The sequence below is a fragment of the Bubalus bubalis genome, chromosome 7 (assembly GCF_019923935.1).
Source record: "Bubalus bubalis isolate 160015118507 breed Murrah chromosome 7, NDDB_SH_1, whole genome shotgun sequence".
Lineage (NCBI taxonomy): Eukaryota > Metazoa > Chordata > Mammalia > Artiodactyla > Bovidae > Bubalus > Bubalus bubalis.
In genome coordinates, this window is record NC_059163.1 from 18,084,295 (window position 1) to 18,107,105 (window position 22,811).

The 22,811-nt window shown below is 38.9% G+C and overlaps 1 protein-coding gene across 1 annotated transcript in view; it reads right to left on the bottom strand.

Moving 5' to 3' along the window:
• CDS1 (CDP-diacylglycerol synthase 1) overlaps window positions 1-22,811 on the bottom strand; it is a 76,434-nt gene that overhangs the window by 3,987 nt on the left and 49,636 nt on the right. The window contains exons 6-12 of the mRNA XM_025289780.3: window positions 19,459-19,517; window positions 17,576-17,658; window positions 15,039-15,126; window positions 12,360-12,428; window positions 9,133-9,285; window positions 7,642-7,761; window positions 4,821-4,924 (exon numbers count right to left, since the gene is read on the bottom strand). Of these exons, the coding sequence (XP_025145565.1) occupies window positions 4,821-4,924; window positions 7,642-7,761; window positions 9,133-9,285; window positions 12,360-12,428; window positions 15,039-15,126; window positions 17,576-17,658; window positions 19,459-19,517 (676 nt within the window). The remainder of the gene's footprint in view (window positions 1-4,820; window positions 4,925-7,641; window positions 7,762-9,132; window positions 9,286-12,359; window positions 12,429-15,038; window positions 15,127-17,575; window positions 17,659-19,458; window positions 19,518-22,811) is intronic.

A 22,811-nucleotide genomic window follows, 5' to 3' on the forward strand; every position in this document is an offset into this window, starting at 1 on the left:
ACTGAGTTGCAAAGGTGCCTTGGAGTAGGAAATGGCAACCCACTGGAGTATTCTTACCTGGAAAATTTCATGGACAGAGGAGCCCGGCAGGCTACTGTCCATGGGGTCATAAAGAGTTGGACATGACTGAACATCCACACTCGCACGCACCCTGCTTTAGCTGAAAGGAGGACAGGGAGCTGGAGAACCCTGCCTGCCTTATCCACCTTACCCAGCAGTCCCACTCCCACTGGGGAGGAAATAAGCCCAGGCAGCGTTAAGTATCCACTGGGCTGTGACTGCTCTCCACCAGGTACCATGCAGGGGCCTCTCCCTAGGCTTCTCCAGCATCCCTACACCAGCCCTTCTCTGTGCACCCTCCCCTGGTACACTCTGAGTCAGAAAAGGTCCCAACCAGGACTTCACAGTCTTCTATCCTGAGATGCTGTGACAAGCAGGGGAGTGCAATTTCCTACCTTTTGGACTAGCACTCAATCCATCTGTAAGCTACAGATCACTTTCTATACTTACACTGCTAAAGTGCTATTTTGTCCAATTCAGAATGCACCTCATTGAGACCGTAATGCATATGTACTATTCTTTGCAATTCCTACAATCCACTTGAACAGGAAAAGCAGAGTAGGTTTACTTTTCAGGAAATCCAATGGGAAAAAGAAGCAAGACACAAGTAATAGATGGAGAACGGCACAGAATTCTGAGAAAGACATTTACACGGGTAATTAAATTTATGACTTATGATAAGGACTCTTCAGTTCAAGGGCTTCCCTGGTGGCTCAGTGGTAAAGGATCCACCTACCAACGCAGGAGACTCAGGTTCCATCCTTGGGTCAGGAAGATCCCCTGGAGAAGGAAATGGCAACCCACTCTAGTATTCTTGCCTGGAGAACTGCATGGACCAAGGAGCCTGGTGGGCTACAGTCCGTGGAGTCCCAAAAGAGTTGGACATGACTTAGTGACTAAACAACTTCAGTTCAGATGGAATTATAAGTAGAAAACCCAGCAACAAAGAAATGTTTGCTGTAGGGTGGTATCACAGAGAAAATCTTTGATTCAGAAAACTGCACAATAGCATGAATTAGCTGTCTCCTAGGTCACACCTTTGTGCACGTGGCTCAAATCATTTCCCAAAACCCTGAAGCCACAAGTCTTCCACAACCGTAGTCTACTCACATCAAGACACAGCTTGTCTTATATTTCTTCACAAGACTCGGCAACTTCATAACATAAACCCAGAGTAGGGGCCCCCAGAGAAAGGGAAGGCTGTTCTAGCAAGTTCAGCTAAATGCAAAACTGTCAGCAGGTGCTCCCAGCTAGCTGCACACTGGCTCTAGCACCGTATTTCTAATCATCTAAATATTTACTTTCAAATGGAGGACAACAAGGCTCAGCATGACTTTTTCCTACTGAGAGAACAGCAGATCAAAAAGCAAAAAAAGTATGTGTTAATGCTCTAAAAGCTGACCATCTTTGGAAAAGAAAGAGTTCTAAGGACTTAATCAGTAATTACTAATACTCAAATAGATCAGTGAATAAATCATACGCAAATGGATTAAATACTCCAATTAAAAAGACAAAGACTGTCAACTGGGTTATAAAAACAAACAAAATCCAGCTATACACTTGTGAAAAGAAAAACACACTTTAAATATAAGGGAAAAGGCACACAAGAAATAAAAGGATAGACAAAGAAATACTATGCAAACATTAATCAAAAGTAGGCTGATGTTGCTATACTTATATTCCACAAAATAAGCTTTAAACAGGTATGAATATTATATGACATTAGGAGTGATTCAACAGTGTATACACTGTATACAACTAACACAATCTCAATATCTATAAAGCAAAAACTAGGAGATTCTGACTAAGCTCTCTTCATAACTGACAGAGCAAGCAGATGGAAAACCAAACCAAAAAATCAGTACAGAAGATTTAGCTAAACTCCCCCCACTGGACTTACAGCACTTGTCTCATGTACACGTGGAAGGTATGTCTGCGTAGACCATATGCCTGAGCACAAAGCAAGTCTCAATGAAATAACAGAGTATGTTTTCTGGTCACAGAATTAAAGCAAAAATCAATAAAGAAGAATGAGAAAATCTCCATTTCTTTGAAAGTGAATCAATGAACTTGTAAATAATCCCATGTCAAAGAAGATGTAATACTGGAGATCAAAAAATATTTGTAGCTGAATAATGAAAATACAAATGTGGGATGACAGTACTTCAAGAGTATTAAAAAGAGCACTCAAAAAGCAGTAGTTAATAAGAAATATATAGTGTTAGATGAACATATTAGACAAGAAACCTGAAAATCAGTAACCTAAGCTTTATCTCAAGAAGCTGGAAAAGGAACAGAAAATTCAAACTTAAGGAAGATAAAGAACACAAAAAACAGAAATGGAACCAATAGAAAACTCAGAAATAAACTCATGCACCCATGGGCACCTAATCTATCACAAAGGAGGCAAGAATATACAGTGGAGAAAAGACAGTCTCTTTAATAAGTGGTGCTGGGAAAACTGGACAATTACATGTTAAAGAATGAAATTAGAACATTCTCTAACACACACAAAAAAATAAACTCAAATGGATCAAAGACCTAAATGTAAGGCTAGACACCATAAAAACTCTTACAGGAAAACATAGGCAGAACAGTCTTTGACATAAACTGCAGCAAGATCTTTTTGGATCCACCTCCTAGACTATTGAAAATAGAAACAAAAATAAGCAAATGGGAACTAATTATGCTTAAAAGCTTTTGCACAGCAAAGTAAACCACGAGCAAAACAAAAAGACAATGCACAGAATGGGAGAAAACATTTGCAAACAAAGTGACTGGCAAGGGACTAATCTCCAAAATAAACAAACAGCTCATGCAGCTCTATGTCAAAAAAAAGAGAAAGAAACAACCCAATCAAAAATGGGCAGAAGATCTAAATAGTTCTTTCTTCAAAGAAGACATACAGATGGCCAAAAAGCATATGAAAAGATGCTTAACATCACTAATTATCCGAGAAATGCAAATCAAAACTACAATAAGGTATCACCCCACACCTGTCAGAAAGCCCATCACCAAAAAATCTACAAACAATAAATACTGGAGAGAGTGTTGGTGGGAATGTAATCGGCACAACCATTATGGAGAACAGGATGGAGATTCTTTTAAAAACGAAGAGTAGAGCCACCATGTGCTCCAGCAATCCCGCTCCTGAATATATCCAGAGAAAACTAATTCAAAAAGATACATGCACCCCAATGTTCGCTGCAGCACTATGTACAAATGTCCATCAAAAGAGGAATGGATAAAGATGTGGTACAGATATACAATGGAATATGAGTCATAAAATAGAAGAAAATAATGCCATTTGCAACAACACAGATGGACCTAGAGATTATCATACTACGTGAAGTCAGTCAAATACCATGGTATTACTCATATGGGAAATCTAATTTTTAAAAATGATACAAATGAACTTATTTACAAAACAGAAACACTCACAGATTTTGAAAACAAACTTATGTTTACCAAAAGGGAAATGCTGGAGGCAGGGCATAAATTAGGAGTTTGGGATTAACATGCACACACTGCTATATATAAAACAGATAACTAACTAGGACCTACTCTATAGGCCCTATATACAGGGCACTCTACTCAATATTCTATAATAAACGATATGGGGAACGAATCTGAAAGCGTATGCATAAATGTATAACTGAGTCACTTCGCTGTATACCTGAAACCAACAACACTGTAGAGCAACGGTACACCAATAAAATTTTTTTAAAAGATGAAGGAAAGATGAGAGTCAACATCATGAAATGGAAAACAAACACATAACACAGAAAGTTCAAGTCAGAATCTGACTCTTTGAAAAGATTAATGAAATAAACTAACAAAACTGCTCAAGGAAAATAAAGGTTAATACAAAAATGCTCACACTACTATGGGTATATATTTAAAATGCATATTTAGGGGCTATAAATATGAGTTTTCCTCCAAATAACAGGTTTTCTAGGTTCAGAAATATTCAAAACTACAGGTTTTCTAGGCTCAGACACCAGAAGAGACCATGATAAAAAAAGTTAGCATGTGGTTGATGTGGTTAGCCTTCACACCCCAGACTGGCGTTTTAGGGCAGACCCAAAACATTAAAGTTTAATAATGAGAATAAAGCACCCATATAAAATAGCAACACTCTCCAATCACCCTGCCTTGCCTCTCTACTCCCACCCTCAACACACGTACACGTCCATAAATCCCTTAGACTGCTTTTTCTCTGTAGCTCTTACAACCACCAAACAAGCTATATTTGTTGTCCACTCCTGCCCCTTCTCCCTCCAACTCCCCAACGAGAAAATAAGTTGAAGACGGGGACTGGTCTCTTTTGTCCTCTGCTACATCCGTGCGGAGAACATTCCCCAACACGTAACAGATACGCAAGCAGTAACTAGTGGGCTGGATGAATTCTGTCCTCCTTTTTAACCCTCCGTGTTGACCACCACAGCGTCCACGGTTGAGAGATGAAATCTCCTCCTGTTCCAAACCCAGTCCCATGCATCCACCCTGACTGAATTTTAACTCAGTCCTATTAGACTATGACATATACTATTTTTTAAGCTGTTCAAATCTAAGAAAAATAATTACACTTTAATCATATAGCCCAAGGCAACAGTGTGACACGGAGCCAGGAGCCACCATTCCTTTCACTGTTATGGAATACCAGTGACAGGAAAAGTAACGAATTCAAACTAATGCCTATGGGAATGAGAACTCAGAGAAATCATCTAACAAAACAGTTTTTAAAAATCTAAAAGTACCTTATAAAACTTGTGATGTACACATGCACGAAAGTTGCCATCAAGTACTGGCAATCAAATCTGTCCATTATCCCACCATGTCCAGGAATGGTGTTTGCAAAATCCTTCAGGAAAAAAAAACAACAAACATATTAGTAAATTCTCAAAAATCACCTGCTGTAAAATTTCTATCTGTAAATGTCTCCTTGACATCATGGACTTCAAGGAAAATACTTTACTATTGGATTTTCCTATTAAATATAAGGGCTTCCCTGGTGGCTCAGACGGTAAAGAATCCACCCACAATGCAGGAGACCTCAGTTCGATCCCTGAGTTGGGACGATCTCCTGGAGGACAGCATGGCAACCCACTGCAAGTATTCTTGCTTGGAGAATCTCCACAGACAAAGAAACCTGGCGGGCTACAGTCCATGGGGTCGCAAAGAATCAGACTCTACTGAGCAACTAAGCACACACAAATACAAACTTAATAGAACATATCCAACACATTTAAACCGTACCTTTGGAATATGTTAGAATCATGCTGGAATGGTTACTGAACTGACCCACAGCTTTCTGTGTTGTTGCTGCTTCCTTTTTAGGGATCCAACCCACACCTGCTGCATGGAAGCAGGGGGGGTCTTAACCATTGGGCTGCCACGCAATCCCAAGCCAAAGCTTTCAAATAACACTATTTAAATATTCAATCAATCTAGTACTAACTTTTTTTCAGTTAATAAAACTTTTTCTAAATAAAAAAAGCTGTCAGCTATTACTAATCGTATATCCTGCTCTTCTGTTTTATCAGCAACTACTAGCAGGGTGCTATTTTAGTGTTGTTGACAGATGTACAACTGGCTCTAGCTCATGTTTATCCTAATAGTTCTTACGCTGAAATAAATATTTTACTACTGTGATGAATATTTCTTCTCTTTTTTTTAAGTGTTGGGGTACAAAAGAAAATCAAAACAGCTAATTCATTTGGGATATGTTAGTCCATTAAATGGCCAAATGGAGGGACTGGTTAATCAGCCTCTGCAAGTTGACCTTGAATAGACCTATCCAGGAAATGGAAATGTGTCAGTGCCCAGGAAATGGAAATGACCAACTGTTCTTCTCATTTACTCAGGCAACCTGAAAAACCTCTAAAATGTAACCGCAATTATACCTTCATTTCAGACATGAAAAGAAATCTCATCATTCAACAAGAAACCTTGGACTGGAGACTATTAAAGCAAATAAAATAGCTAGCGGGAAGCTGCTGTATATTCCACAAGGAGCTCAGTTTGATGCTCTGTGATGACCTTGAGGAGTAGGATTGTGGGGAGCGGGGGCTGGGTGGAAGCTCAAGAATTAGGGAACATATGTATACATAGAGTAGATTCACGTTGTTGCACAGCAGAAACTAACATAACATTGTAAAAGCAATTATGCATGCGTGCTAAGTCACTTCGGTTATATACAATACTCCGCAACCCCATGGACATAGCCTGCTAGGCTCCTCTGTTCATGGGATTCTCCAGGCAAGAATACTGGAGTGGCAATCCAATAAATAAATAAATGAAAATACCATTCTAAACATAACATTTCTCTCTTTGAAAAAACGATCGAAAAACTCGGGTTAATTTTTTGCCAACACATTTCCTTCCGTCTCTCCCCTACTGACCCAAGCACAGGAGAGCCATGGTGACTCAGCCCTGCTCTACTCTTTGCAGCCTTTTCAGGCCTCTTGTCTTGCACAGCTACTGCTGTGGCCCTTTGTGGATATAAATTATCTCCCCAAGTAGGTGGTGAGCATCATTGTGGACAACATCTTGCACATTTCTGTGTATTATATGCACCTAAGGTAGAAAGTCCCCCATTGCAAGTGCTGTCTGAGTTCAGGTACTTATTTCCCTGGGATCTGGCCCCATCCACTCTGTAGTCCGATCTTCTCTCTACCGTGGCCATGCTCTTCTTCTTCACCTTCCCTCTGTGAAGGCTCCTCTGCTCCAGTGCTTTCCCTGGAACTCCCTTCCTTCAATTTCTCTGCAGGACTCATCATCCTTTCCCCGGATCCCTGCTCAAACATCACCTCCTCAGAGAAGCCTGCCCAGACTGCCCCACCTTCAGAAGCCACTCTAACTCCCGACGGCACAACAGTCAAGTCTTAGCGAAGCCACGTGAGGAAAGCTGAGATAATAGGCCATTATTTCACTTTATGAGATTCTAACTTAAAACACAGGGCTGATTTTAAGCACCTGGAACAGGGACCAGCAGACTATGTCCCACAGACCAAATCCAGCCCACTGCTTGTTTTCTGTAAGTAAAGTTTTATTAAAACACAGCCACACCCATTCATTGATACTTTGTCCATGGGACTCTCTCACTACCGTGGAAGAATTCCGAGTTGAGTGGTTCGCAACAGCACTACTATTAACAGATGGCTTGGCCTTTACAGAAAGAGTCTGATGCTCCTTGATCTGGAGAATCCACAGTCACAGATCCCAGGACTCTCCTGCATGTCCCTTCATATGAGACAGTCACAGGACACTACACTTCACACAATTCATGGCCGGATTCTTGGATGAACACCTGCAGGACCAAGATTCTGTGTCTGTCCCAACATTAAGTGACATGTGCCATTTCAAGAAGAGAAGGTGATGTGATACTTTAAGATGCATTAACATGGCACTACCAAAACCTAACAAGAAAGAAGATACTCTGTAAGGCTGACACATACAGGGTGGAAAAGCTTTTGCCCAGGGGCTTAATGTGGGAGACCAAAAGAGAACCAAATTCCAACCCTCTTACATGCTCTAATTATATTCTATAACACTCTAACAAAGAATCTAAACACATACCTTGATTTTGAAAGCTCTTTTGAATCCGCTGGCAAAGAAGCCTCCGAATGGACCAATCAAAGATGCAAACGTGGAAAGAGCAATGCTGTGTATCTGGAAAGGGTACATGCTCACTGTTTCCTAAAGAGGTTAAAAAAAAAAAAGAGAGAGGGGTTGGAGCTAACTGCATGAGAAATGTATCTGAGCATGCCACCTAAACTAAGAACCGTGATATAAACAGTACGTCAAGAGCATATGCCATATTTTTATTAATTTCACAAATTTTCAAGATCACAGGAAAAAAATAAATGTTGTAAGCTCGTACTACCCTTTGTTTATTCAGCCTATATGCCCCATTCCCTCTGTAAGGATACTGAAAGCACGAAAATCTAACAGGCTGCTTTCTAATCTGTCTAGAGATTTATACATCACTTGGGTTGCAGGATCACCAAAAATCAATTCATCTCTGAAATTGTTTTTTACAGTTGTTTCTGTAATCATATAATATATATTTTGATTGTGCATTTTATTTAACTTTAGTTTTATATGACAAAATGAGGGGAAAGTTGATCCTTCTTTTAAAATTAAGTTAAATGCTGTGGAAACACCTGAAAGTAAAATGCTTAAAAAGGCTGACAAAATGAGCATCAGGAAGACAATTATAAAAGATTTGGAGAGAAAATCATAAAAATCGAGAAGAATTCTACAAATTATTTCATAAATTCTTAGTTCTTATTCCAATTTAAATAAACTGAAATTACACATTTGAGAAAGTGCATCATGGGTGTGATTTACAAAAGATCACTAAGAACTCCAATCTTTGAACTTGTTCTCAAAGCAATGGGCTCATCCCAATCAAAGACTGACAGAATCAAAGAATTCTCTAGCAGATAACAGATGGCTTGAACACTGAAAAAATTCTCAGAATCAGTGTATCTAGCATTCAAGTAGAGAAATAATTTGTTGGTTAACCTTTTCTTCTCAAAAATTAACTTCAGTTAATAATAAAATGCTTCAAGGAATCCCTGAAACAGGTGGTCCAGTGGCTAGGACTTAGTGCTTTCCCTGCTGGGGCCCGGGTTCAATTCCTGGTCAGGGAATTAAGAGCTAGCAAGCCATGAGGCACCACAAAAAAAAAGTTTTAAATTGAGTCCATTTATACCACTTACACATAAAACTCATTATAACTCATCACTGCTTTGTAGAAATCTAAAAGATGCTGAAAGATGTTTCTAAGACAAACACAAAATAAATTACCACCAGTATTCAAACCATTAGGCAAGTAAGTTTCTAACGGATAATTAGTTTGTGATAGTAATATTCATTTTATGTTCAAGAAGGGGAAACCCCAAGAGAATAGGATATACGATTGATGCCAAGCAGTCAGTGAAACCACTTTTGTATTCTATAGCTAAAAATTCTGTAGAAATTGATTTCTTGTGAAAATCTTAATTTTACTTTTAAAGGAAGCTTAACCTTCAGGAGGGAGGGTCCCTCCCACGTTTATCTTACCCGTCTCAACACTGCCTTCAGAAAGGGAGGAAGTGAGTAACTCTGAAGCTGAAAAAGTTCTGAGGGTTCACACTCTGTAACGAAGGAGTTTACATCACTTCGGTATTCCACTGGGCAGACAAAGTACTGGTATTTGGATAACACGTAAGCAGCCTAAATGACAAAGCAAGCATTCATAAAACATTAAATGAAACAGAAATATGTATATACTAAAATGTTAATGTATATGTGTTATGTGTCAGAAAGGCCAGAAATAGAATGCCAAGTTTTCCTTGCATTCTCATTCTGCTATGTATATTTAAAGTTAAATGATCATAAGCGACACAATAAAAGACTTTGAAAAGCCATCAGGAAACTAAAAATTTTTGAAAATCAGTGTTATTATAATCTCAGTATGACAATAAGAGGGAAGGGGAAAAAGATAAAAAATTGATTTGAGCATTTAGACAAGCATATAGACAAGCATTATAGCAAGGTTGTACTTTTTTTAAAAAACATACTTAATGTCAACAGAAGCTAAGAATTATAAAGATATGGGACAGTCCAGGGCTGAAGTTTCTTACATAAAGGTTATATTAATTTCATCAATAAAAAATAACCAGTAATTCAAAATTGCTAAGAAAACAGCACAGGTGAAAAACCCAGAAAATGGTTACTAAATTATTCTTTCTCTGGACGCAACATTGCAATTTTTAAAGCTGTCTGTTCTCAGCCACAGAAGAAGATATATAGAAGCAAAATATCTTATTATAAATTTAAAGTGCTAGTTCATTTCCTTTCTCTGTGACACTCACACCATTATATTGCTCAAGAATGGTTAACAGAAGTGCAAATATAACACTGGGAATGGATATATAGTGATTTTGCTTCCAAACAACCAGTTTCCTCAAAATTACTTATTAAATATATGCTATGCTATGCTAAGTCACTTCAGTCGTGTCCGACTCTGTGCGACCCCATAGACGGCAGCCCACCAGGCTCCCTCGTCCCTGGGATTCTCCAGGCAAGAACACTGGAGTGGGTTGCCATTTCCTTCTCCAATGCATGAAAGTGAAAAGTCAAAGTGAAGTCGCTCAGTCATGTCCGACTTTTAGCGACCCCATGGGTTGCAGCCTAACAGGCTCCTCCGTCCATGGGATTTTCCAAGCAAGAGTCACTGGAGTGGGGTGCCATTGCCTTCTCCAATATTAAATAAATAAATATATATATATATATATATATATATAAAATTTCCCTCATTATTTTGTCATGCATCACATTCTTTTAGGATCGCTCTTTATTTTCTTTGGTCCTATCCTTGGTCCTATCCAGTGATATGGCTGTTTAGAATTTCTAAATTGTCTTTAATGATACCAGATTCTTGTAGTAGTATTTAACTTAATAATATTCTAGTTATCCTTGCTTCATACTGTATAAACATTGGATAGGACCAGGTCCCTTTCCATTATCCTATTTATCAATTATTATCAACATTCTACCAAATAAACGCTGGAATAATTTTTTAAATTCTATTGGAATTTTCATTGAGAATGAACTAAACTGATAAAGAAAGGAATTATGATGGTTTTCCCATCCAGCCCGACTCATTTCCATTTATTTGTGTATTTGCTCCCTCTCAAAGCCCCATGTTGTTAGTTAAGTACCCTATATATGGCTACAGAATATATTCTAGAACTGTTAAGGGACATGACTTAAAAATCAAACTTCCTGGCAGTAGTTTTTTGGTATATTTATCTTATATCCAGCCATTTTTCTGTACCTTTTCTTGATTCTCACAAGACACCTTTGAATAAAAAACCTAAATTCCATAATTATACACTATTTTTTAAAACATTAACAATATCCGTATTCACAGCCAAAAGTGAACATCAATTATCTTTAACAAACTTTTTCTGTAAACTGGGCTCACAGCCACAAACACCCATTAAGTGAAGCAGCTGGCAAGTGTGAAGGAGGCAGAACTCTTCAACCTCATTTGCAGTCTCTGCTTTTACTCAAAGCCCCCGCCTGTCCCAGCATCTGTGTCCCCCAAAGGCTGCACAGCTATTAGAAACTTCCAGAATACAACAAAGGGTCTCAACCCTACCTGTGTATGAGAATCAGCTGAGGGAGTTAATTGACCTGGCAGAGGGCTGGGACATGAATGTTAAAGAAGCTCCCCAGGTGATTTTGATACAGGCCAGGATGAGAGCTGCTGGGCTAGAGAATACGGACATACCTCGTTCTATTGCGCTCGCTTTATTGTGCTTCCCAAGTTTTGTGTTTTTAACAAATTGAAGGTTTATGGCAACCCCGCCTCAAGCAAGCCTAACGGCACCATTTTTCCAACAGCAAGACTTTAGTGGAGGAAGTAACTACAAATGTGGTAAAATAGGAAAAGAACTGCAATTAGAAGTGGAGCCTGAATAAGGGGGCAATTGCTGCAATCTCCTTATACAACTGCCATGGATGAGGAATCACTTGTGATGAATGAGTAAACAAAGTGGTTTCTTGAGAGGAGCTCTATTCCTGGTGAAGATGCTGTGAAGACTATTGAAATGACAACAAAGGCTATAGGCGATGACATAACCTTGTTTGATAAAGCAGCAGCAGGATTTGAGAAGACGGACTCCAATTCTGAAGGAAGTTATGCTGAGGGCAAAATGCTATCAGCATTGCGCGCTACAGAGAAATCGTTCACGAAAGAAGGGACAGTCAACATGGTGTACTTCGCTGCTGTCTTATTTTAAGAGATTACCAGAGCCACCTCAGCCTTTAACAACCACCACCCTGACCAGTCAGCAGCATCACCATCAGGGCAAGGTTCTCCACCAGCAAAAAGACGATGACTTACTGAAGGCTCAGATGGTGGTTAGTTAGCAGGTTTGTTTTTTTTTTGCTGGAGGGTGGGGAGGCTACAAAGTATTTTAAAATTAAGGTATGTACATTGTTCTTTAAGCTAGAATGCCATTCCAGACTTAAAGGACTAACAGTAAAAGGTAAACGTAACTTTTATACACACTTTATAAAACATTCGTGCGACTCACTTTAACCCCACTACTTGCTTTACTGTGGTGGGCTGGAACTGAAGCCACAGTATCTCCAAGGGATGACTGTGGATTCTGTTAAGTGGGCTTCAGTTACTACATTATTAGCATTTTATGGTTTAATGCCTTTAGGTTTAGAATAGATTAATAAACTTGCCACCATTTCTCAAAATATAAAATAAAAATCCGAGTAAAACTCACAATGAATCCAAAGATAACTGTGGAAAAGAAACCACCAATGAATCCTTCCCAAGTCTTCTTAGGAGACAACTGAAAAAGATATTTATTTTTTATATTAAATAAAATTTAAAAGAGTTACTGCACTCACAAAACACAGATACATATGTTCAGTGAATTCCCATAATACCCTGCACACCTCTCCTTTTTCTCGTATTGAAAAGACTTTGCAACGCTTTTTCCCTCAGTCCATGATTGTGTTTAATTTGTGTGAATCGCTCTAGCAGAGTCTAACGCATATTAGGCCCTCATACATCTGACATATTGTGAATATCTGTTTCTATAAATTGCCTCAATTTGTTTTCATCACTCAAAGGGCTATAAACTCTATGCTGAAATAACTGTCCCATGATGTTCATGCTTATATAAACTCCCAGAATAATGTAGTTCTTGAAATAAGGCCGAGATCTATTCATTCTAAGTATACATGGTCTGTGTCGACTTAGTACAGATCAAAAGCAGGATGAGTACAGCAACGCATGGGCACTGCAGAGCCCCAGACCATTACATATTCCCAAATGCCGTGCTCACAGCAGACCTCTTTCTGAAATGGCCAAATACTCCATAGCCCAGGTGCAGATCAGCCCCACAAGTGGGCACATATCCTCCTTCCTTTGGTCAGAATATGTCATTCTCTATGAAGAAATATATTGTGCTTCTAAGGATACTTTGGTATTTTGTATACCTTTGCAATTTGTTTCAGGTTGCAATTATTGTTTCTTAGTCCTTGGAGCATTCAGGAAGAGAAATCTGGAGGAAAGTCTTGAACTTGGTGAAGCAGGGGCAGGAGAAAAAGATTTAGGAGCAGACAGTGCTAACTGCTGAGATGCTCTGGAAAATAAGGACTCGGTACAGGGTTCTGATGATCAGGAAAGCACTCTGGTGGACTCTGTAAGAATCCTTTCAGTGGATCAGTGAGGACGGAAGCCAAACAAATAGCAGAGGGAAGATTCTGACATAGAAATGGGTAATATGCTAAAGTACATGAAGTCTCAGCCCGAAGTTGACAAAGCACAAAGCCTTTCTTGACCAATCTGACAACAATTCCATCATAGGTGAGCGACTGGTATGCACCACCTCTTAGGATAATTCAGTATTGTTGTCATGAAACAGCAGCTGACTCAAATTCAAAAGTGCCTGCTGATTATTTTAAAGAGAGCTTATCAAATTAAATTGACCCTATCATATTGATTTCAGGGTTAACTTGCTTAATTACATCTGGCTGCATTATACAACTAATTCAGTCTTGTAATTCACTAGAAACTGATGCTTAAAATCAGACAGTAAGTCTTCTACAGCCTCTGAGGGCTCCTGAGTCAACAACCGCTCAGCTGGTATAGAAGCCTTGACTACTTCACCACTCACTCTTGTGCTGGAGCAACTTTAGAAACTTTAAAAATATATAATTTGCTGGCCAGTGTCCCTACAGCTCAGCTTGACGCTATGTACCAGACCCTTATGTGGGGAAGCATTTAAGGAAGGTGTTTTTGAAGGACAGGCAGTCCACACACTCTTCTGGGAATGATAAACTATCCTCACATCACTCTGAACAAACAAGTTTTCTATCCGAATAATTGTCTCAGTTCCTCCAAAAATGCCTTCATGTCATAACATCCAAACAGCCACTTAATGCATTTGTGGGGATGTCATAAAAGAGCTGGGCCAACATATAAACCAAGTAATTCCTTTATAAGGCCCCAACATGGAAAGCTTTTATTTTCTGAAGCAACCAGTTCTATAAAATGGTCTGTCTTTATATGAGAAATTGATTTTTTTTTTTTAACCCCAGATGGGAACTTAAAAATTACTTCACTTCCTTCTTTGCCTCCATTGACTACTGTGCTGTGCTAAGTCTCTTCGGTCGTGTCCGACTCTTTGTGACCCCACAAACTGTAGCCCGCCAGGTTCCTCTGTCCATTGGATTCTCCAGGCAAGAATGCTGGAGTGGGTTGCCGAGCCCTCCTCCAGGGGATCTTCCCGACCCAGGGATCGAACCCTCGTCTCTTAAGTCTCCTGCATTGGCTGGTGGGTTCTTTACCACTGGTGCCACCTGGGAAGCCAAACAGAACCAAATCTAACACAAAACTACACGGTCTCCTCATGTGTATTTTCTGGTCTCTGAGCTTCACTTTTCCTTGTCACTTGCATTATTCATCGATGGTTTTTATTGTAGAACCTCAATTTTTTTTTTAATGAATTTGGGTATACAAGTCTTGAAAATGGACATGACTATGTGATGCTGGTATATCATACACCTTCAAACAACTCAGTAAAGGAGGAGACAAATGAGATGGCTTGAGAGGAAAGCAGAGTCACGGACAGGCCTGTTTAGAGGGTTGTTGCGAGGAGAATAAAAAACCACATGATAGCCAAGGGAAAGAAGCCAGGGGAAAATGACATGAGCCTTCACGGAAGAAGGATGAATGACGAGGAGTCAAGAGAACAGCTGATGAAAAACCCAGATGGAATCATTGGGAAATGCAGACTTCCACCCTCAACACTGTGGCTGCTGAGGGTAGCTAAGGAAAATCAAAGTGCCTGAGAAATCAACAACATGTAACTGCACCAAACTGTTGGGAATTTTTTCCAGTAGCTAATCATCTAGGTTATGGTAAAGGCTTGCTTGTGGTGTTTTTCCATTACCTTAATTAACGGAGTTCTTCCAAAAAAAAATCCAAAAATGTAAGCAGTTATGTCATTGCAAATAACACTTGATATTGGAACAAGGAACCTTAAAAAAAAAAAAAAGTCAACAGAAAGAAGTCTGTAAGATTAAATGGCAAATATTTACACAGGTTTTGACTCAATGAACCAATGCAATAACCCTTTGGATGACACTGCAACCTAGTCTAGAACATAACACATGCTAAAAGATGAATAGACACAATAATTATCAACCAAATTTGCCCATTTAGCAGTTAGGCAGAGCAAAATCTATAAACATACTAGAAGAATATTGCTAGTGAAAATATTAAATAATCAATTTGACAGTTAATCAATTTCTATAGCTATGGACTTTCAAATTTCCATTGTATGAGGAATGCCAACTAAAAACCGTCACTTGCCATCTGGCTCTACAAGAATTAGGTCACTAGTCACTGTCATTGCGGACCTCTGCTGACCTTTAACACATCCTGAAAGGAGTTCAGGGCAAAGGTCAGGAGTAAGGCACTCTGTGCTCCAGGTAAAACTGGCAGAACAGGCCCTCAGAGAGTTAGACATTTTTTTTAGGAGGAGATTTTATGAGGCAAATTGCTTATGTCAGACTCACTCTCATATCTAGAAAAGCACTAAAATTCTTAACAGAGACAGCTGCTCCTCATGACTAGTAGCAACCTTCTGCCAAAATGCGTGCTTGATGGCATGTGTCCCCCTCATTGAAATCGTATTTATACTGACCTCCCCTCTGACCTCCTTAGAGCAGTTCCTCGGAGCCATCTGAAAAACTTTCTCCGAGTTATCTGAGAAACTGTCTCTGGGCTATATAGTCCTCATTTGGCTCCAAATAAAACGTAACTCACAATTCTCACATCATGCATCTTTTTTTTTTTTTCAATCAATAGGAACAAGTTACAGTAGTATAAAGAATTTTTTAAAAGCAGCCTTTCAAAATAGAAATGAGTCAGAGTATAATCTGATAAACTTACACCAAGCTCTTGTCCAATTATCAGTTTTAATTCTATCTTAGCCTGCTGCTGCTAAGTCGCGTCAGTCGTATCTGACTCTGTGCAACACCACAGACGGCAGCCCAACAGGCTCCTCTGTCCCTGGGATTCTCCAGGCAAGAATACGGGAGTGGGTTGCCATTTCCTTCTCCATTGCATGAAAGTGAAAAGTGAAAGTGAAGTCACTCAGTCATGTCTGACTCTGTGCGACCACAAGGACTGGAGCCTACCAGGCTCCTCTGTCCATGGGATTCTCCAGGCAAGAGTACTGGAGCGGGGTGCCATTGCCTTCTCTGTCTATCTTAGCCCACAGGGGCATTAAACCCTACTAACTGTACAGAACCTACTAATTTCAGTGACTGCCTCCCATCAATGAAAAGTTTGTATATGGAAGGCAGTCTTAAAATGATTCCAATTTTTTGCACACACATACATAAAAAAACACCAACCTGTCAAGGAAACAAATTTATCTTGACTAAACTTACCAATTATAAAAGTTTTTAGTTACTGTGTTTCAAAAGAATGTGGAAAAAATATGGTCAGATTTCTTAAAATCTTAAGTTTTTCTCCACTCTTATTTTTAAATAATAATAATTGTTTTAACTTAAGCTAATTTTTCGGAGAAGGCAATGGCACCCCACTCCAGTACTCTTGCCTGGAAAATCCCATGGACGGGGGAGCCTGGTGGGCTGCCATCTATGGGGTCGCACAGAGTCGGACACGACTGAAGCGACTTAGCAGCAGTAGCAGCAGCAAGCTAATTTTTAACTAATAAAAATGCTTTCTCAATCCGCAACCCACTCCAAGTAGGTTACTGGCAAGTAACTCCAAATACTTGAAACCTGGATACTCTACACCTATACAAAGGCAGAGGAGAACTAACCCACCTTTCACCCAAAGAAAATGCACTGCCAGCTGACTGTCTGCTGAAAAGCAAGCTTTCCCCTTCGTTTTGCATTCCATGTAAACAGTACACTCTTTAAACTCGACTCTTTGTTTTTAAAAAAGAGTCATGTTAAAGTGTAGTAACACCTGAAAATGTATTTAATTATTTGGAGCTTTTATGAGGGTTTTCTGCATTTTACTGGAAACCTGAAAAAGGAAGTTTTCCAGTTGATAACAAAGCATTTGTCTTCAGTAGTCAAACAGGTAGAAGTGAAGTCACTCAGTCGTGTCCGACTCTTTGTGACCCTACGGACTATAGCCTGCCAGGCTCCTCCATCCATGGGCTTTTTCAGGCAAGAATAGTGGAGTGGGTTGCCATTTTTCTTCTCCAAGGGATTCTTCCCGACTCAGAGATTGAACCCGGGTCTCCTGCATTGCAGGCAGACTCTTTATGGCCTGAGCCACCAGGGAATCTAGTCAAACAGTTAAGGGGAACTTATTTTAATGGAAAAGAGTGACAACAAATAGGACATTTTAGTAGAAATCCTGTAAGACACTGTCCAGGGTAAAAGAGCTTTCAAAGTGCTATAAATATATATAAATATAAAGCAGCATATACTGTCCCCTTACCATATCATGCCTTCAAACAGATTTTGGATGACAAGATGTGACTGAGTAACTGTTATCAGTAAGGTGACATGAGTCCATGCGAACTGTTAATAGCCCAACAACACAACAATAATGAGCACAAGAGATCAGGGCAGGCCACGAAGCAACAGCAAATTTCTAGCACAACTACTGGTCAAATTTCATAAGATAAGGTCATACAAAATAAATGCCATTAGTAAATTACCTTCATTGTGGTGCCTCCTGAAACCTGAGAACCATGAAAAATATTCAACAAAGTAACCTTAATTTATACAAAAATGGAATGCTAGTACTACAGAGCTACACGTCTATTAAAAAATATATCATCATCTTGAATCATGAGATTAAAGTGGTAATGACAAGTTTGCAGTATTGCTATGGCATTTAGATAAGAATTAAAATTTTACTCTGACTGCATTCTCTAGTTACTAGAAATGCTGAGAACGATTTTTCCCTGAGTTCACTATGGTTAACATTTTCCCATAAAGAGTTATTTATAACTTCAAATGATTCAAATCAGCAGGGATCAACTGCCCTTAAATCCAATCTTTTCATACTTGAAAGCTGATCTTTACATCTCTGTTCAATGACAGTATTCCATTTTAAATTGTCAAAAGGCCCCTGTTTCATCAATTCTGAGAGACAGCCACTTTAGCTACTTTTAGCGTCATTAATATGAGTAGAATGTGAACAAAAAGGGCTAATATTTCTATGTATTAGTCTCATAATTTTTTTTCTTTTTCTTTTTTGCCGCACAGCATGCAGGATCTTAGTTCCCCAATCAAGGATCAAACCTGCAACCCCTGCATTGGAATTGTGGAGGCTTAATTGTGGAGGCCAGGGAAGTCTCTCATAATTTTCATTGAAAGTTATAAAAGGACTTTTCAAAATTCTTATGATTCTGATTTATTCATAATAAACCTATCTTTCATTTCAGCAAACAGTGTATTACATTGGTGGTTCTGTTCTGTTTTCATCTGCTGAAGTGATCCAATTCTGTCTTCGATTGCTTCAATATGCATACATAATTTTTCCCAATAGGCACCATTTTCATAGCAGATTCTATTATTTTTAATTTGTCTTGATGGTTTCTAGATTTTAACTGAGAATTTTACCGTTTCTTTTTTTCTCAAGCTCCCCAGAGATTAGAAATGTAAGAAACACTATAACTTTCCAACAATGGTGCTCAGCAGGATGTCTTAATGGGGAAAAGCAAAGCATGAAGAATAGGAATTATACCCCAAATTCACAACAAACCTAGCAAATACGTGAATTTATAGATACCACACTTGTCATTTTACACTCTTATCATTAGCTACCTTTTAAGAAAATAAGAGGTCATCATATGCAGTGATTCATTTCATAAGACACTGAACACTGTTCAAGGATACACTGAAGGAAATACTTCTGGCCAAAACAAGTCATGCAACTGAATAGCTACCCACAGCTACCGGGGAAATGTCAGCCCTGTTCCCCTTATGCCTAGGCTGAGCACAAGTAGACCCAGGTCCTTTCCATACAAATACATGACAGATGTTTCTGAGACTTATTAACTATTCAGGAGACTATGGAAACACCTCAAATTCCTACATATTTAGGGAATCCAAATACTTGACTTTAATTTTACAGCCTTTGAAAATATTCAAGGGAAAAATTTTTAGGAAACTTTGGAAACAGTTAAAAATTTTGAGTCCTCGAAAAAATGTTCAACTTCAAACATTTATAAATATAAGTCATCCAAAATTCAAATACCTCTCACATTTAGGCAATTAGCAGATTAGATCCTATTTTCTCACTACAGAAAAAAAAATAAGGTGAAGGTTTTTATTACATATAGTAACTACAAAATAATGGTTAATACACACCATATAAAACTGCAGACGGTAATGTTTCTTCACCAAGCTCAGCACAAACATGCAGAAACCTGTTCAAGAACAAAAACATGTGCTTGTTGTGTAATCTGTTACAAATTTTAAGATTCAATGAGTTCATATAAGCCAAATTTCTATACCACATCTAGCTATATGTTGGCTACTCACTCATACACCATCTCCCCTACTCTTACATTATTGTTGAGTCACTAAATCTTGTCTAACTCTTTGCAACCCCATGGACTGTATGTAGCCTGCCAGGCTTCTCTGTCCATGGGATTTCCCAGGCAAGAATACTGCCAAAGATCCAGGGGATCTTTCTGGCCCAAGGATCAAACCCTGGTCTCCTGGACAGGACTCTTACATCAAGCATTTTAAATAGAAATTTCTTGAGGGAAATGATCCTGTATTCTCCAAAATGCCTGATATAGTCCATGCCATAAATTCAATAAACATCTCCTACATTAATTGAGTCAGTCCCTTGCTAATGTGAGGACATTGAAAATTGGAGCCTGAATTTCAGTTCACTAAAATGTATTCACTGTATCATTCCATCAAGTATATATATATAGAATGTTTAAATCTCTACATCTTTGAACACTTATTATGTTCATGTACTTGTCTAAGCCTATTGTAAGGATTAACTCATTTAATCCTTCCAACATTCCTATGATGTAGTTACCTATTATTATCTTCACTTTACAGATGAAGAAAAATACACAAAGGACTTTATTAATTTACTGTGGATCATGGAGCTAGAAAGGAGTTAAACCCTTAGATTCTATTGACCCTTAAGAGTCATGTGGTTCCATAAACCATTATCCTCAAGATTCAGGTTAAGAGTGATTCAAAAATTCTCAGAAGCATATTATAATGATTACAGTAAAACAAAATACTCTTAACAATGTCAAAATGCACAAACAGTATGTGTGTTTCTGCCTATAGTCTATAAATTAATTACAATAAAATTTTACTAAATAAAAATTCTACCTAATGAACTTTTGTTGTTGTTGTTTAGTTGCTAAACTGTATCTGACTCTTTCATGATCCCATCAACTGTAGCCCGCCAGGCGCCTTTGTCCATGGGATTCTCCAGGCAAGAATACTGGAGTGGGTTGCCATTTCCTTCTCCAGGGGATCTTCCAGACCCAGGGATCGAACCTGTGTCACCAGCATTGACAGGCAGATTCTTTCCCACTGAGCCACCTGGGTAGCCCACCTAGTGAAGCAGAAATCTAATAATTCTATGTTAAATAATGAGGAGGCACTATGAAACACTTTTTTGCCCACTACATCAGTAAAGTTCTGAAGATAATTTTTTTTACAGAAGTAGATGTTAGAAGGAGAAGGAAATGGCAACCCACTCCAGTGTTCTTGCCTGGAGAATACCAGGGATGAGGAGCCTGGTGGGCTGCCGTCAATGGGGTCACACAGAGTCAGACACGACTGAAGTGACTTAGCAGCAGAAGATGTTAGAAATGCATGAACCAAGTTTAATTTCAACTAAATAGCCATGCATGCATTCTATTTGGCAATATCTTTAGAAAATGAGTTCTCTGAGAGAAAACAAATGGTCAACTAATCTATCCCATGTGAAATAAACACTATACTTTGCATACCTAAGATGTACTTATCAAGGGAGTTCTACCCACTAGAGTAAGCAAGGTTGACACTACTCTGACCAGCACAGGGAATCAAACAGCAACTGCCTACACCTAGTTTTTGATGACCGACTTGAAATGTCAGTGTAAAGGGTGACAGTAAGGGAAGAGAATGCATACTGGCTCCCAGATCCTATCTCACTTCCTATTTGCCACCTGTAGAATCTGACTGGTTCAACTGCAAAAGAAATATGGGAACATTTCTGAGCAGCGGCAAACTGAGACATATGTCACTTTCTTGACAGAAAGAAAGGAAGCGGGGGTGGGGGGCACTAAAACACGGAATTCATGGCATTAAAATCACCTGTAGCAAAAGACCTTCTTTTAAAATCACTGCTTTTAAATTTTTCTTCAATAGCAGGGAGATTTCTTTTGTGGCTTAATAAATAATGAAATTTCTATGCTGCTTTATGCCTTTGGTCCATGGTTATAGGCAAACGTAGATTGGACTTGGTTCAGAGGCTAAGGGGGGGGCTTCCCTTGTGGCTCAGCTAGTAAAGAATCCGCCCACAATGCGTGAGACCTGGGTTCGATCCCTGAGTTGGGAAGATCCCCTGGAGAAGGGAAAAGCTACCCACTCCAGTATTCTGGCCTGAAGAGTCAGACACAACTGAGCGACTTTCACTTTCCGAGCTAATGAGGTAAAGGCAACTCAGAAGCAAGACTGAGCTGAAAGTCTCCAGAACCTCCCCTTCTGCCAAAAAAGACCTTTCTGGCTCTCCCAGCGCATCCTTGGGAAATTCTCAATATCATTAATTATGAATTATCTCCTCACAAATACTACTCCAGCATGCATGGTTTTCTTGTTCTTGAATTATATACCATTCACCCTTAAGCATTTCTTCAAACAAAATTACCAACAGATTCATTCAATACTTTCCTGATGATCATTTTATCCAGGACAGTCTTGGCAATTCAGTTTTACCTGATCCAATTTTATGGTTAAATCCACCAGTAACACACAGCATTTTAGGGTGCTCTAATAAAAGATATAACTATCTGACTCGTGGATATATTAAAATAATACCATTCTTGGTATCTGGGGGAGGAGGATGTAAACTGTTTTCCTAACATATCTAAGGTTAAATATTATTTCCAAAGAAGAGACACATGCATTTACTTCTTCATTCACAGCCATTTTCTGTTTAAATGGAACACATACATGCTATATTTCAACAAATCTTTGGAAAGGAGAACTTTGCATATTTGGATCCATAGTTTTACTTTTTCCCCAATTAACAAAGAACATTTTTACGGTTATATTTCCAATTAAAATCATAGGATCTGTTAAAGTAAAATGTTCACTGAAAAAGTCTCCTAAACATACAGTCCTGATATGTAACTATTTTCGGTTACACTTACTGATTGCCAGCTATATACACAGCACTGGCCTGGTGCCGTCAGCGCAAAGACGGACATATCGTGTGGCCCAGTATCAAGGAGACCCCAGGAGGTTAGGGAGACCAAGTTCCCCAACAGACTTAAGAGAAGTATGTTCAGAAAGCATAAAAAAGAATGAGATGTCTAAGGAGTCAAGTGAATTAAAGAAGAAAAAAAGACATTGAAAAGTCCAAAAGATGTGATAGAAGGAATTCCAGAAAAAGTAGACAATTGAAAAATATTTACTGAGCACTTAAGATGCAGACACAAAATACAAAACATGGATAAGACAGTCATTCCACTCCA